The 17,366-nt window shown below is 39.1% G+C and overlaps 1 protein-coding gene across 1 annotated transcript in view; it reads left to right on the top strand.

Moving 5' to 3' along the window:
• The window catches only part of Asap1 (ArfGAP with SH3 domain, ankyrin repeat and PH domain 1), a gene marked incomplete at its 5' end in the record, with an annotated part of 270,321 nt that overhangs the window by 119,988 nt on the left and 132,967 nt on the right, over positions 1–17,366 (top strand). The window contains 1 exon segment of the mRNA XM_013521324.1: positions 398–470. Within this exon segment, the coding sequence (XP_013376778.1) occupies positions 398–470 (73 nt within the window).

Here is a 17,366-nt window from a genome sequence, read left to right as displayed (position 1 = left end):
TATTGTGCCATCGTGTCTTATGTTTGCTTTTTTCCCTTATGAGATTAGAAGCTCATGAGAGAAAGAAACAGTCTTAGAATTTCCTGTGTGCCTTGTAATTTCTTAGCATGGTAACTGGCCAGCCACCAAGCTACCATGTCCCCAACGCTGAGGTTTGTGAGTGGCTGTGCACTTACGCAGAAAACACAGTTAACAGGCTTGGGCATTTCCAGGCACAGTTAACAGGGTTGGGCATTTCCAGGCTCCGAGATGGTTCGTTGTTCATAAATTTGTCAGTTTGTTGTTGCTTTGGTGCTCAGCAAAACAAATACAGTTATGAATCAGTTTTCTTCTTCTTTTTTTTTTTAAAGGTACCAAATTTTCCAACATCCTTTTTCCTGTGTTTTTTCTCTTTTAGGCTCTAGACCAAGATAGAACAGCCCTACAGAAAGTGAAGAAATCTGTAAAAGCAATATACAATTCTGGCCAAGGTAAGTACCTACCAAATCAGATTGTATGAATGATACGTACTGTGTACAGTTTTCTCAATGGGAGATATTTATAAAAGACTTGATACAAATGGAAAAGTAAGTATTAAAGAAATTTAGCTTTTCTTTTTTTCTGTGTCAGCCCAAATTTGTGTTTCTGTAGTTAAAAAAAAATTAGTAGAAGTACATTTTATTATGCCTTGAAGAACTGAGCTGAGTGATAGGTAATTTTGTCACAAGAGACAAATCTCTGTGGGTTTCAGACTATGATTTAGTGGCCTCAGTTAAGTACATGGGAATCTTTCCCCATTTGGGGGTGAGGCCATACTAACACTCCAACCTAGGATCTTCATGCAGAGCTACATCCATCCCCAGCAATATACACACAGGATTTTGTTCAGTTCCCCAGGCTAGACTAGAGCCTGTACTCCTCCTGCCTTGGCCTTCTAAGTGCCAGGATTACAGTTATGCACCTCTGCACCCAGTTGATCTTTTCCTTCATGAGTGTGCCTGTGCATGTTTGAGAATCAGAATGGCATGAAAGTTAGGGGACAAAAATAAATCTGGAAAATCCTGCCAGCTGTCAGGGTATCATCTTTTCTTTTGTCCAAGGGGATGCCAGATAACTTGTATGATTAAATATTTTAGCTTTGATCTAAGGACTTTGTTAACTTGGACTTAAAAGTATTTTGTCGCTGAATAAGAAACAAACAAAATTAAGAAAAACATTAGACTCCCACAAGAAATGGTATACTCTTAACACTGCAAGAAAGGAGATGCTTGGACACATATAGTGAATATCAGGATCTCTGGCTCACATCATTATTTAAGTACCAGCTGGCCTGCCCAGGGATCCCCTCTCTAAGAAGTCCTCTGTCTCTAACCCCATAGAAAACCAGGACGAGAAAGATAGCTAGCTGTAACACAAGGAGCACAGGCTTTGAAGATGAACAGTTGTCACTTTTCATCCTTGCTAACCTCTTTATTTACACAAGTGACTCAACTGGTTACTTCACTTTTTCAAACCTCTGTTTTTCTCATCTGTAAAATAGGGATAGCAGAATTAAAAAGGTTTTGAAATGATTTAATATCTATAAAGGGCCTACCATTGTTAGAAGTTCAGTAAATGCTGAGTCCTCTTAATTTTATCATTATACAGTTACAGAACTGAAAGGACAGAACTCAACCCCTAGATATTTTATGGCCTTCTTTCTCTCTTCAAAACTGAGAATCACTTAACTAAGTAGAAACCTAATAGCATTTTGTCTTAAAACCAAGTAGGCCTCAAGGAGTGCTATAATACTACAGAAGTTGTTAACACATTCTGCATCCTGGAGTCTTAATACCACCGCTTAATTTCTTCATATTCAATAAAGCAGTAATGTCTAGTGTGGTAGCACAGGCCTATAATTTCAGCACCTGAAAGGCTGAGGCAGAGTTGCCAAGTTCAAGGCCAACCTATATTACATACTGAGTTCAAGGGTAGCCTGATCTACACAGTGAGACTGTGTCTCAAATGGCCAATAATTAATAATAATAATAATACTGATGTCTTATTAATTTAAATAAATATTGTTTAAGCTGGGCATGGTGGCACATGCCTGTGACCCCAGCACTCGGGAGGCTGAAGTAGGAGGATCGCAGTGGGTTTGAGACTAGTCTGTGCTACAAAGTGAGTTCAAGGCCAGCCTGAACTGCATAGTGAAACCCCATCTCAAAAAGATAATAAATAAATAAATAAATAAATAAATAAATAAATAAATAAAGCTTGTTTACTTACTTAGTAACCAATTGTTTTACAAGTTTTGGCCTATACGGTATACCTAATTTATAACTTCTGTGCTTTCCTTCATTTAAAATGAACTACATTTTGGTGGACTCTTCATAAATATTAGCTCTTTAGGGAGGGGAATGTAATAAATAAATAGGGTCACAAACAAAATTTGAGGGGGTAATATTTTTGTGTTTCTTGATTTCAGTGGTAGTTGCATGGTTAAATTCACTTTTTGACAATTCATTAACTGCTACACTTAGTATTTGTAAGTAAACAGTAGTATTAATAGAATGCTGTACACTCTTTTTTAAAAAATAGCTCATGTAGTATATAGATTTTACTTTAAGTCTTAGCTTTCTCATACTTGTTCGAGTAAGCAAATTATTTAACTTCCATGAGTCTTAAGTTTTCTCACCATAAAAGTTAATAGTATCTAATTTGCAGGTTACTGTATGGGCAAAATGAGAGGACTTTTGAGACTGCTAATACACTACCACATAGTAGGTATGTAACAAAAGGTAGATGGGAGACATAGCAGTTAGAGCCATTGGGCCAGTGTTTGCTGTTTTAATTCATGATATACACAGCACAGGGCCATCTAAAAGAGCTCAGTGAGACATTGTCTGCCTCAGGAGTAACTCAGTGCTCCACACCATTGTGGCTCATACGTAAACCTCTTAGCTTGTGAGCCACAAGGAAGACCCTTGTTCTTCAGTTACCGGGTGTTGCCGTACTTACAGAGCCTGGCTTCCATATGAGCCCTCTCCGATTGTCCATGCTCAAGACACGTAGCTTTCCTTAGCCACATGCACCATATCATTCCACAGCTCACACAAAGGTTCTTTTTCTCAGGGATGTGCTTCATTTTGTGTCTTGGTCACAGCTGCCCTGGAATGACAAGAGAGAGGTTTCCCTATGTAGCTTGGGGAACTAAGTAGGAGAGTTCAAGGGGTCTGTGCAGGGCTGAGTTACCATCTTCTCCACTAGACTGTACTTGCCTTGTAGATTGTGCCATGGCCACCCAAGTTCTGGATCGCCCTCCTGACATTAGAGAAGCCTCTAGGCATACATGGTTTTTATAACTTAATTGAGTAAAATATGATTTCAGGTTTCTCAGTAACCACATCTGATTAGTGGCCAGCTATTGGACAGTACAGACATAGAAGATCTTCCAAAGTGCCTGACAGGGCCTCTGTAGGACAGCGTGTGTCTCACTGTGTTGTGATTGCTAACTAGCTGTCTTGCATTAGACCAGTGATTCGTACCCAGCTGTTCCTTAGAATCACTGGAGGGACTCTTCAAAAACAAAATCAGGGATAGACATCTCTCAGGTCTGTACTCCTTGGGTTGTTCCAGAGTAGGACCAGATGCTAAGATTTTTAAAATATTACTCCATAAGTGAGACTAATTTATAGCTAGAATTAATCACTGCTGAACTGGCCTGTGAACTGCTTGATGAGGGCTGGTACTAGGTCTTTTGTCTTTGTATTTTGTACACTTGTCAGTATGGTGTATTAATTCAGGTATTTATTGAGCATCTGTCATATTACCACTACTGTTCCAGGTGTGGGATATACAGGAAAGATCAGTCAAAGCCTCTTTCTTTATGCATTTTGCAGTCCAGTGGTAGCGAGTAGTGTTAATCAGATCATCAAAATAAAAAGTGATAATAATTAGAAACTAGAAAGGAAAGCTTATAGGGTATAGAGAAAGAAAGAAAAGAGGGTCCTTTTCAGGGTTAGGAGGACACTAAGGAAATGTATACCTCTTGAAAGAAATGACATTCGTTAAGTGCTTGTGCTGTACTAGGCTGACAAATAAGTCTCTGAGGTAAGCACCTCTGTGCCGACTTCATAGATGAAGAACTGAAACTTAAGAGAGCCAAAGCTGTCCAAGGGGCCATATCTAGCAAGTAACAGAAGGGGAACCTAACTGACCCTAGCTTTGCCCCTTGTGGCTACTGTCTACTTGGTGGGGTCTCATGTTGCATGTTGGCTGGAAGGGGGTCCCTCGTTGGGAAGCTTTCTGAGAACAGCTGTTAAATATATTCACTCGTCATAAATACTCATGAATGAATCATTCAGAGGTCAGCTTGCAGCCTTTTAATCTGTGAGAGACTGGTGGTTGCTGGGTAGGGATTACAGTAGTAATCATGCTGTGGTTTGGGACTGTTAGGGATATATTCCCATCCTGCCTGGCTCCTCACAGACTGCCGAGGCTGAATGGGATTTTTGCAGTTGCAAACAGGATGGTACACTCAAATTTTTGGTCATCTTGTGTGGGCAAGTATCATCTGTGATACTTGATTCTTAAAAAATAGCAAGATGACTAAAACATTGGAGTTGCATATCTTTCCATGATACATGCTCAGTGGAATTCAAGCTGTTCCTGTCCAAGGGTTTTGACTCCATCCAAAAAAGCCACAGAAGCTGAACCTGGTATGTTTCCCAGTGTGTTTCCTTAATTTTCTTGTTTTCTCACAGTGTTTAAGTGACAGAAAATCCACATGATAATCTTTAAAGATTTAAGAAGCATTTTTATATTTCTGGTTGGAGATTAACCAATCTCCCACCACTCCAAAGTGATTTGAAAGGTGGTAGAAAATTGTGAAAGATCGTACTCGTAAATTGTATCTAGCCAGGCATGATGGTGCACACCTGTAATCCCAACATTGGGAAACCGAGGCATGAGAGTCACCATAAGTTCGAGGCTAGTTTGGGCAACATTATGAGTTCAAGGCCACTCTGAATACAAAGAAAGGCCCTATCTCAGAAAAACAAAACAAAACAAAGCAAAAATATTCTTACATATAAGCTTTTCTGAGTCTTAATTGGTAAACAGTGTAATAATAAGAGAAATTGTTTTTGAAAAACAAATTGTTATCCTTGTGCAAGCACTTTCGTTTGAAAATTGCTTTGGGAATTTGTCTCACTTGCCCCTGTTGAGTATGAGGGCATTTTAAAAAATAAAGCAGAGTTGGGCATGTAATGTACATCTATAATCCTGGCACTGTGGGAGGCTGAGACAGGAGGATCACAGGTTCAAGACCAGACTGAGCAACGCAAGGACTTAATGAGTCCCTATCTCAAAAAATTAAAGTAAAAAGAGCTGGTGGAAATAGCATAGTCCAAGGCCCCAGGTTCAGCTATAGTTGTTTCTAAACTTGAAGTCTGAATGTTACTGATCTGTAAAGTGTATCATCATTTAGAAGGTTTACCATAGTAACCCCTAACCCCCTTTTCTCTCTGCCCTTCTTTCTGCTAATATATATCTAAAATAGCTAGTAGTTTATTGAGCAATCTAGAGGTTTTAAAATACGTTGCAATTCTTCAGCATTCTTTCTTTCCAGAGATGGAGTCTAATTCTCCTTTGCCTTTAATGTGTACTGAATTTAGTAACTCCCTCTGAGGAGTAAAGTGGAATAGAAGTGATGCCATGGTTTCCAAGGCCAGTTCACAAAGGAGATAGCTTCACCTGGTCCCCTCTCTTCCTTTTCCCAACCTCTCTGCTAATTTGCTTTTGAGGAAGCTGGCCATCATGTTGTAACAACTCAAGCTGTCCCGTGGAGAGATCTCTCATCAGAAGCCAGCCCTAGCTGCCAGCAAATAGCCCCAATGAAACCTCCAGATGGCTGACATCTTGATCTCAGACTTACGAGAAACCCAAGGTAAAGTGTAGGAATAGGGCTAGTACTCACCATTTCTGCCCTTGCAGTCCTGGACTTACACATGCACATCGTTTAGTCAGATGTGGCTCTTAAGAAAGAAGAGCTCAGTGTTTCTTTGTCAGTGCTGTTAGAAACAGGGATACATACTGTGCTTTAATGAAGTGGAAGAGTGCTGTGGTTCATGGTAGTGAGCATGGGTAGACAGAATTAGTGATGCTGGCAAAGAAGGTAGTTCAGAAACCTTAATCTTTGTGAATAGATATGACCTGAATATACACATGTACACTTTTCCCTCTGAGTAAAGACTTCGGACACCCCCATCTCTAGGTCTTTTTCTGTGTTAAAGTGTGGGTGTGTGTCAGTATCTGTATGTGCATCTTAAGCCAAAACATTTTGGGTATATTATATAGTGGCTCCCTTAAAATTTATACCAAGATATATTTGGAATAAGTGTTAGCTTATTAATAACACCTGGTGCCCCCTAGAAATCTGTAATACTGTCAGTCTGAAAGTTGGAGCTCTTAAACCCTTAATTTTTGTGAAGAAAACAAAGAGAGAGACTGGTATGTAATTTGATTTCAAGCATATGATATGGAAGTCTTGTTTCTAAAATACAGCTAGATTATTAAAACAACAACAATTTTGTAGCCTTTTCACTGCAGGAAAGGAAGCACTTGGTTTTCTCCTTGCCTTCTATTTTTTTTTCCCCTCCAATTCTCTTTCATTTGGAATTGTGTAATAACCAGTCATATAAGAGAGCATTTGTGCTTTTTCAAAGCAAAATTAATATGTGGTGTGCTCCAGATTTTCATTTGGCTTGATTAGTTTATCTATTTGAAGAAATACCTTGTAGAGTATATTGAAATCTTAAGATTTTAAAGGTACTGAATTCAGTTTATCAGTGGATACGAAGTCAGCAACTTCATTTTAGTTTTTTTTTTTTAATAGCAAACACGTACATTTACAAAATAACAAAAACAATACAAGCAATAATGAATTTCAGACAAGATGATAGGAAATTAACAGTGGTTGTTGTATTACATTTTGATATCTTCAAATTGGTTACCTAGGTAAACAAATATAGACATGTAAGATTATCAAACAAACATTCTATTTTTTAACAATTTCCTCAAATTTGAAGGTATAATGTAAAGTCATTTGTAACTATAGTTGGTAGTTAAGTTTGGTGTTTTACCCTGCTATCTTGTAACACTAATTTTAGTCCTTTAGTTTTTCAGTGAGGAGAGAAATTTTCTTAACAGGCATAGATAAGAGATAAAATAGATTGGGATTGTCAGCATAAGATGTAGAAGAAAATGTCAAAGACATACCAAATCAGCTGGTCTGTGCTTGAAAGTTTATGGATGGTAACTGGATTTAAAAAAAAAAAAATTTGACATGAGCTTGTTAGTAAAATAATAATAATAATAACCATAGGCCCTCAGAAGTAGAAGCGTCCTCCAGAAATACTGCAGTGGTGATACAAGCAAAGTCTGAACCAATTACATGGGGCCTTCAAACCACTTTGCATTCTTGTGGGTTCGTTATTGCTCCTTTAGAACTGAAAACAGATGGAAATAATGAGTTCCTCGAACCCTTCAGGAAGGGGCTTTTTCCAAAAATGAATAAGCTGATCCAGGACAACTTTATTCCTCAATTATTTTGGAGATGAAACTGGAAGGATTCAAATGAATTCCTTTAGAAAATCAGTCTCTTTTTAGAATAATCTTAAAATAATCTTAAAACTTGATGCTCTTTAAGGAAGTTCCAAGTTTTATATTCTAGCCCTTGACTCAAATTGTTACTTGAAATGAGAAACCACGCTCTGTATGTGCCTGTCCTGGTTACTTTCTCCATTCTACTGGTCATGAGAATGCACTCCTTTTTATTGAAATCAAGTTAATTTTTTTATGGTGTGTGTTTTTAACTTACGGAGTATGCATCATAAGAAAACAACTTACTTTAAACAAAATTGGGAGCACCCATTCCACAGCCAACAGTTTAGGATTTTCTTTTTTGTTGTCGTTGGGACAGGATTTTGCTGTGCAGCCCACACAGGCCTTGACCTCGCTGTGCAGCCCACGTGGGCCTTGAACTCACTGCAATCCTGTCTCATCCTCCTGACTGCTGGATTACAGGCACGGGTCACCACACCTGGTAGCTAGGATTTTTTTTTTTTTAGAAACCTCAGATGAACAAGAATAATACTCTGTTAAAAGTGTATATAAGAATGTATAGGGTTTGCCAAGAAAATGTATACATCAGAAAAAGATAAATTTGTGTAGATAATGTAATACTAAATTTATTGCGAGATTATAAGATTAATACAGGTTACTTTTGTCCTCTATAATTGCAAGAGATTCTCAGAGTGCTAGCTATTTCCTTCCAGACATTTATTAGTGTGGCAAACTGCTAAGGTTGTATACTTTTTTTTAACAGACTCTTTATTTCTCTGCCTCAAGAGTTCTATTTTGGTAGAAATAATAAATAATAACTACATTTGTTATTTGTAAGATAGAAGCCCTTGTAATTTTCAGTCCTCTTCAACTAATCCTTTTTTATTGTTTACATGAAGATTGATTAAAGTCAACCTGGAACAGAACCTCCTTGACAGTTACAGTCAAGTTTCTGCAGCCCACTTGTATTGTACCTTGCACCCTAAATTGCATTTTGACCACACTCTTGGATCTTTTGTGTCTCACTGATCTCGGATTCTGCTTTCCAGTATAAAGTTGTTGCACCTAAGCCATTGCAGAATCTGCAGGAAAATGCCAGGCCCTTCGTTTTGTTTCTGTATGCGGTATTCTTCCCAGGTTTTACTGCACTCCTGTTCCATTCACATAGACACTGCTGACCAGGTGGCAAATCAGTTGTGCAGCAAGTCCCTCACAGCTCTTTACCCAAGACACCAGGTGCGGCAGCTGTCCTGTGAGCCTCTTGAAGGCAGTTGAATATGTATGGAATCCATTTGTGGTTTGCACGTAGACGTGGATTTTAAAGTGTTTGTTTCTAGGACTGGTGAGACCCCTTGAGTTTATGAGCCAGAAAGATAACTACTAAATGATGTTGATGTCCCATTTAAGTATGGAAATAAGTAAATTATTTTTTTCTTTGTTTTGTTTTTTTTGTTGTTTTTCTCTGGTACCGGGAACCGAACTCACGACCTTGCGCTTGCCAGGCAGGCGCTTTTGTCGCTGAGCTAAATCCCCAGCCCCGAAATAAGTAAATTATTATTGATTCTGAGGTGTTTATCACTGGTAATCAGTGCCATAGGACAGAATACTCAGGGGTTGAGAGAGGATGAATGTGCTCAGCCAGTTTATCACTAACATTTCAGATAACAGGACATTCTCAGATCTCCCATGTCTCAGAAAATGGTCAGATGTGTATGTTTTCTTATGAAATACTTTCTTGGGAGTGGGGGTGGCTGTGGAGCACCTGGGGCTTGTTTTTCTCATATACATTTTCTTTTTTCCCCATTGTGAAAATACAAGGTATTATTAACATCTTTGCTGCACAAAATACAGATGAGCCAAAAGAGCAAAGAAAATACTAAATAACTTCGTTTTAGATTGTTTTTTTGTTATGTGTTATTCTAAATCCAAAACAGCCTGATGAAGTACACAGTTCATTTGCACTCTGCCCCTCTTGTTCTGTTTGTCCAAATTTGGGGCAAATTTGGAGAAGTGCCTTCTCCAGGAGTTATGGAGTGGAGACCCATGCTAGGGTCATTTTGGAGGTATTCTGTGCTGCTTGTAGAGCAAGGAGTCAGTGGATGTCCTGGGATAGAGAGCTGGGATGCATTCTCTATTCTGAAATGTTTATTAACAAATCCCTTCATTTCTCAGGACCTCAGTTTTCCTACTAACGAAGTGATGGTCCCTCTCCTATGCTTTTATAAAATAGTGGTTATGTAATGAGGTGATGATACTTTTGTAACCACTAAAATACATTGTACAAACCCCAAGGAAGTTTACTATTTCCAACAAATACTGCGTTTCATTTCCCTAGCAACTGAAACATGCATTATTTTTATCTCCTTCTTTGCCTAGACTGGATGGGCTGTATACCCACATCAAGAAGCTTGGTCTTTAGATTGAGCTAATGTTCTCTCAGTCATTCTGAACATTTGGAGGGGCATAGATCCCTTGATAGTCTCAGAACAACAACAGACCTTCTCTGTTTTAATCCTGCACACCAGTTTTTCCAGACAGTTTCAGAGGCTTCTGGAACCTCTGGAACTGAAGTCAGAACTACTGATGTGTGTAAGCAGTATTTTAGTAGATATTACAGCATATGCATATAATATATATATATAATATGAAAATATAAATTTTTTAAATAAGTATTTATTGGAAGTCTGTGCTTTAAAATGTTTTAAAGCATTGAAAACAGATGATCAAAAATATTTTGGAGAGTGCCAGTCCATATGCTCAGGCCAGGTCTTATCATCAAGACAGGAACCCAGTGAGGTTTTGTTTTACCTCTTAAATGTTTTATATGTAATTTACAAACCAAGAAACCAACTCAGAAAAACTAAGAGTTGTACACAAGGCCACAAATTTAATGACCTAAATTATCTTAGTATCCCAGATAGCACATGCTTTTGACGTGGAGGATGTGGGAGATAAAGCTGTGCACTGCTGTTATTGAAGGTCCAAAAAGTTCCATTCTGTGATGGTGCTCACACAGAAAATATTGAAGAGACTCCAGACACTGTGGAACCTCCGATCATTACGAAAAAAGAAATTTAAGTGGACAGGTTTGACACTGCAAACCAACTTGTCATGATGTTACCTAATTGCTTAATTAGAATAACAATCATTTATGTCTAATTCTTCTTCCTTGTATGTTAAACATGGTACTTTGCAAATTTCAGCTTTCACATTCATGGTATTTGCCTTACTAGGTTGTTTTTTTTTCTCTTTTCGAGAGGAAGAGGAGGTTAAGATAGTTAGGTTTGTTTGAGACAGAGTCTCTATATAGTTCATACTGTCCATAAACTCACTGTGGAGCCCATGCTGACCTCAAACTCACGCAAGTCCACCTACCTCAATCTCCTGAGTGCTAGGATTACAAGTGCGGGCTACCACACCCAGCGTTTTTTCCCTCCTTGCTTCCTTCTTTTCTTCCTCTTCGTTTTTCTTTGGCCTTGCTAAAACATTGTGGTGCATCTTTCTTTAAGCAGAAATAAAGAAAAAGAAAAAAAGTAACATGTGGAGTCACATTTTTAAAACACCTATTTATAAGAAGACTTGCCTTCTTATTATAAGAAGAGTTGGGTAGTCACAGAAGGGAGGTTAAAGGAGGGGAAGATTGGTTGCTGGCTTATCTTAAGGCCAGATCTTAAAGTATTGTCTTTGCTAATACAGCCATCGGCAAATCATAGTGTGGTGTGTTTCTTCTGCCAGTTAGAAGCCTGAATGAGGAAGACGGAAGAGAAAACATTTCCACTGCTGCTCTAGGGAAGTGATATACAAGTGCAATTTTAGTGCCAAGAAATAGCATCCCCCCCGTCAGTGGGACTTCGCAGATGTCTTAGGGCTCTGCTAGTGAATGGATTTGACAAGACCAGTGAGTGCGTGCTCAGTTTCTAGATAACACACCGCTGTCTGGGGCAGACTTTTGCTGAGGCTTGGCTAGAACTTGGAAAGAGCAAACCTAAATTTAACATGGCCTTGGGAATTTAAAGGAAAGGAATGAATCATCTCCCACAGCATGGAGAAGAGCAAGTTTTTAAAAAGTGTTCACAGAGCTTTGTGCCTCCAAGGACTTTGCCTCTAATCTCAATGGACCTGTGCTGAGCAGTGGCAGAAACAGAGGAGACTAAGGCTCAGGGAAGTGAAAAAACTTACCATCAAGTGACCATTGTATTGAAATTGGTCATTGTTGTCTCCCAGGCAGTAAATCAGCCCTCATTCTCCAGTAACATAGCCACAGCTATTGGGAAATGACTGTAAAGCTAAAGCAAAGCATTTTCAGGGTCATAGGATGAGTGGTGCTGGTTTTATAGGTCTGTGCTGCAAAAAGGTTTTGAGCCAAATCTATGACAAAAGGAGTGGAGGGAAGTGCTTTCAGTGCCTTGACCTAGCTAGTCCTGGAGACCCTGTGTTAGTGTGTCTGTATCCCTGCACTCCAGCCAGTGTAGGTAGCTCTTTATTCCTGGGAGCTTTGTGGTATATAATGTTTGCTGTTAATTCTTGCCTCAAATGTTCTTACTCCACGTCTGTTTGTTAGACAACTATTCATTGTTCAGATTTTTGCTGTTATCTTCTATCAACCTTGCCTGCTTCATCCAGGTTTTGTCCTGTCTGTTTTATAAATCAGATACTCAAACCATGTTAAATAGTGGTATGTTTTCATTAGAGGAAAGAAAGTAGAATTCTCATGCCCTGTAATAAGTGCACTGCAGATAAAGTGTTTTAGTATTAAAAAGCAAATTAAGGGGCTGGGGATTTAGCTCATCGGCACAGCGCCAGCCTGGCAAGCGCAAGGTCATGAGTTCAATTCCTGGTACCGGAAAACAAAACAAAACAAAAAAAAACAACAACAAAAAAAATTAAACTATTAGAAAGTATAAGAATAAATTAGGCATTGTGTCACATTCTTGTCACCCAGCTACTTGGGAGGCTGACGTAGGATGATTATGAATTCAAGGCCAGCATAGACAACATATCAAGAGACCCTGTCCAGAATATAAAGGGTAGGGGCTGTAACATGCCTGAACCCCCAGGTTCAATCCCCTGTCCCACAAACACACAGCCAGGCATGGCTATAGACACCTGTAATCTCAGCATTCAGGAGGCTGAGGCAGGAAGATTGCCACAAGTTTAAGGCCAGCTTAGTAAATTTAAGGCTAGCCTGAACTACTTAGCAAGACTGCGTCTTAAAAAAAAGGCCATACTTTGACTAACATTTGACTAACATGTTGTAACTTATTGGTAGAGTATCATAATACTAAACAGAGTATATGGGCCGGGGATATAGCTCAGCGGCACAAGCGCCTGCTTGGCAAGCACAAGGTCCTGAGTTCAATTCCTGGTACAAAACAAAACAAAACAAAACAATGTGCTCGCTTTGGCAGCACATATACTCACCATAACATAGAAACTTCTCATTATATAAAATAAATGTATTGCTTTGGATTAAAGGTTTAAATACTTTTTAAGATATAAAAAGATTTAGGAACATAAGACAGGAAACCCACAAATTTTCAGGGTAATGATTGATACATTTAACTAGATTTAAAATTTTCTGTCTTTCAGAGCATACTATAAACAAGTTAAAAAACATTGTAATAGCTGACGCATTGTGTTAGCTTGAGAAGTTTAGAAGCTTAGCTAAGTGATTCAGCAGTTCTACATCCTAGGATGTAGAGGATCTGCTCTAGGGCATCTGTTTAAGCCCTAGGATGTTGCAATGGTTGATTCATTCTGTCAACTTGAGAAGTTTAGGAGTTTTAACTAAGTGATTCAGCAGGGAACCAGGGACCTCACTTGGTAAACATCCTGAACCTATGCATGAGGAGGATGTGGAGATAGTGTGAAAGCTACACCCATGCTAGGACAGGTAGCCTATATACAATATAAGAAAGGAAAATAGGCTTATTTCCCCCCTTTGCCCTTGTTTTTGCCATTTTGCACTTGCCCCTCTGCCATGTCACTCTGCTTTGGAGCAAGCTGATTACAGACCAAAACCTTCACAACCTATGAGCTAAATAAACCTTTCTTTCCTTAACTTTGGGTATCAGGTATTTTGTCCCAGCAAGGAGAGAAAAGTAACTGAGACAGACATAGAGTTTTTTTCATACTGTACCCTCACAACACAGATCACCTTTGACTTGAGAAGGTGCGGGAATTAATGCCCCCAAGCAAGCAATTCTGCAGCACCACACCAGCTAGGGGTTCTCAGATCCAAGTCAGTTGATGCTCTCTACCTGGAGATGATGTCAGATCCTCAGGTGTGGTCCCCAAGTCTGTCCCTCTTTCTTATGCCACTTACAAGCCCATGGATCTGCTTCTGACTGACCAGCTATAAATTGGAATTGCCACAGCCCCTTCTTTGGGTTCAGTTAATTTGCTTAAGCAGCTCCTAAAGCTCCAGAATACCTTTTTTGACTTATTACTAAGATATTATGAAGGGTACAAATGAAGAGATGCATGCAGTAAGGTATGGGGGTGGGGACGGAGAGCTTCCATGCCTTCTCCTCTCACACACCCGTCATCCAGGAGCCACCTGTGATCACTGACCCGGAAGCCTTCCAAACTCTGTGCTTTGGGGTTTTATGGAGATCGTACATAGGCATGATGAGAGCATGGCCAGCTGGGTGGAAATAAGATTGGACCAAGGTCTGCTCTTCTAATGCTGACCTACTGGGTGAGGAGACCCAGCAAGAGCTGTCTGTTTGGATTCTCCTTGGTCAATCTCAGCAGCCTTCCACCCTCAGGAGTATGGGGTTGAGCTCCTCTGGAATAGAGGAAAGGGATTTAAATATTTTTTAAAATGCTATCAAAGAGGTAGTGGAACACACCTGTAATCCCAGAATTGAGAAGGCTGAAGTAGGAGGACTTCTTGCTGCTCAAAGCCAGCCTGGGCTCCCTATTGAATTTAAGGCCAGCCTGGGCTTAACAAAAGTAGGTTCTAGAATTGCTTTGCAGCCAGCTGTCTGAGAAAAAGGTGAGGAAGATTTAAGTTTTTTTGACCTGCCTCAGGAAAAAGCAATTCTAGTTTTCACATTCCGCTTTAGGAGGAGGGGCAGGCCGGTAATCATGGATGCAGAATACATGTAATATCACAAATACCAACACAGTACAAAACTTCTTTCCCTTGGACAGTTCTCTACAAATGGATAAAAAGATAAGCTGCAGAAAAGTAGGCTAAATAGGTAGTCAGGAAGAAAAAGAAATTTTAATGACAATAGAATACAAAAAATCACTTTCTGTGGTTGAATTTTTGATATCTGTGAAGCAAGAATTAAAAAAGATGATATCTTTCTGATAGAAAAACTTTAGAGAAAACAGGCCCCTTTATATGTGCATTACTGTTAAGATAGAAAGTACTGTCAATAACCTTGGAAAGGTACATAGCAATATTAATTAAAATTTGAAATATAATCCTACTTTTGGTTTTTGGTTTTTCTCCGGTACCGGGAACCGAACTCACGACCTTGCGCTTGCCAGGCAGGCGCTTTTGCCGCTGAGCTAAATCCCCAGCCCCTATAATCCTACTTTTGAGAGTACCTTCCAGACACAAAGTAAGTACCAGACTGCATATATTTATTGCTGTATTGCTTTTTGGTCAGAAAACTGCAAAGGCCCTGGAGTCTTTTTGTAGGGTATTGTTCCATAAATTGTGGTATACCTTATGAAACATAGTGAAAGTTAACATAATTAGATTGATTTGTATTGAATTTTATGATTTTTATTCAGTAAGATAAAAGCAAGCCTTGGAGTCTTACCTACAACACCTCATTTGGTTTTTCTAGAAAGTGAGTGGGATGGAATGAGAACTATATTTGTATGAGTGTGTGCTTGTGTGTGTGTTTTAATGATAGATGAAATTTGGTGAAGTTTTATTCCGTATTCTAACTTCATTTATTTTAAGGAGATGGGATTGGAAAATAGAAAAGGAAATTATAATTTTTCATCTGTATATTTCTGTGATTGTGCACAAATTATTTTATAATTTTAAAAACAAATAAAATTAAATTTTAAAAGGGGGATTTGTCCTACAGAGCATGTATAGGGTAGTAGAAGAGAATCTACCACCTTTCCTTACTATGCCAGCACTATAACTCAGGACACATCCCATGGCCTCATTGCTCAGTTATAGTTCACCGTATTTTGTACTGCTGTCATGTACATAGCCAACACGAAGCTTTTTGTTTTGGGGAGAGGGGTTTGAGGAAAGGAAAATGGCTTGTGTTGGGAGAATTTACTACCTGAGCACTCACTATGTGCCAGGCCTATCACTAGGAGCAAGGACATGTAACAAAGTAGATTAAGCCCAGAACGCCAGCACTGCAATAGATTAGGAGACAGTGAAAGTTGCTTGTTTGACCTTGAGAGAGACAGACCAAGACCACAAATTGTGATGCACCTTACAGATAACCCACAGAACTGTGGCTTGGTTGCACAGCTGGAGTATAATAATGCATGAATGCAAAGCTGTCCTCCAGATTTTCTTAAACTCATGATGGCCACATGCTGCTCTGGACTCTTGGTATCGAAAAGCACTTCCACAAAGACTTAGAAAAGAAGTTAGGCTTCTAGGAATGATATGAGAAGTTAAGGAAGTGAAACTCAGTTGGAGTGAGGGACGGTAATAAACACCCACTGTGTACTGGAGAGTGGGTGAGGCACCTTACAGGATTTTCTCACCCATTTTCCATGAAACCATACCAGGTGGATGTTACTGGAGCTAAGAAAGCATAGTTAGAGGTCCCTTGTAAATTTCCCTAGATCCACAGCTTACAGATGGAAGACCTTGGATTTGATCCATAATTGTCTTTTTGTTCTACAATCCTCCAAAAATACTGTGATATTTATGTATATATCTGACACTCATTAGCATTGAAATTTCAGCCCTTAATCTCAGGGTAAATGAAATGGGTAAAAGTAAAGAAACCTTTAGAGGCTTGTCATGTATTTTACAGGCATTATCCTATCTTGCATAATAGATCGAGGCCCAAGAAAGTTAGGTACCTTTTCCAAGGTTACATATGGTCAGTTAGGTTCAGTGTAGAGATTGAGACCCACCTTTCTATGTTCCTCCATCACATGATGTCTTGGTAGATACCTAGCTGTGTGCTGGGAATGGATTTATGATGATTACTCTCAAAGCTTGAGTCTTACTATACGCACTAAATAGAAATAAGCCTGTACAGATTTACTGTGGTTTGTATAATTTTCCAGAAGAGCTTCCATGTTCATTTTGACACCTTCATCTCTTAGCAATGACTAGGGCAGTTACCATTTGACCTGTTTTATTGATGAGGAAATTAAGGTCTCCCAAGAGCTGTAGTCACCTGACCAGGGTCAGCTAGTGGAGACTGATACTAAGATCTAGAGTTTTAGGTTTCTTAATCACTTGGCATTTAGCTCAAATTAGAGTACCAAAACTTAACCAAGAACACCGAATAGGTAAGGGGCCGGCCTCACAAGTCAGTGCTTGTCACCACTACTTACTTGGGCAACTTTCTTAACATCTGTGAACTATTTCACATTTGTAAAAAGAGGGTTGTAATAGATAGCATTGTGAACACTGAATGAAGTAATGTGGAAAAATCCTTAGCACAATTCCTGACACATAAAATAATCAGAAATTTTAATTGTGACTAATTATTATCATAACAATTGTTGATATTACAGGACAAGAAGTCTGTGTCTTTATGTTTTCGTTCCTGGTTATTTACTGTCGAGGGTATCACATAGTAGATTTTGAGTAGATACTGTGGCAT

Source organism: Chinchilla lanigera, unplaced genomic scaffold (assembly GCF_000276665.1).
Source record: "Chinchilla lanigera isolate Chin_1 unplaced genomic scaffold, ChiLan1.0 scaffold00060, whole genome shotgun sequence".
Classification (NCBI taxonomy): domain Eukaryota; kingdom Metazoa; phylum Chordata; class Mammalia; order Rodentia; family Chinchillidae; genus Chinchilla; species Chinchilla lanigera.
The sequence above is the reverse complement of the archived record's forward strand: the minus strand, read 5'-3'. Positions and strand labels throughout refer to the sequence as shown.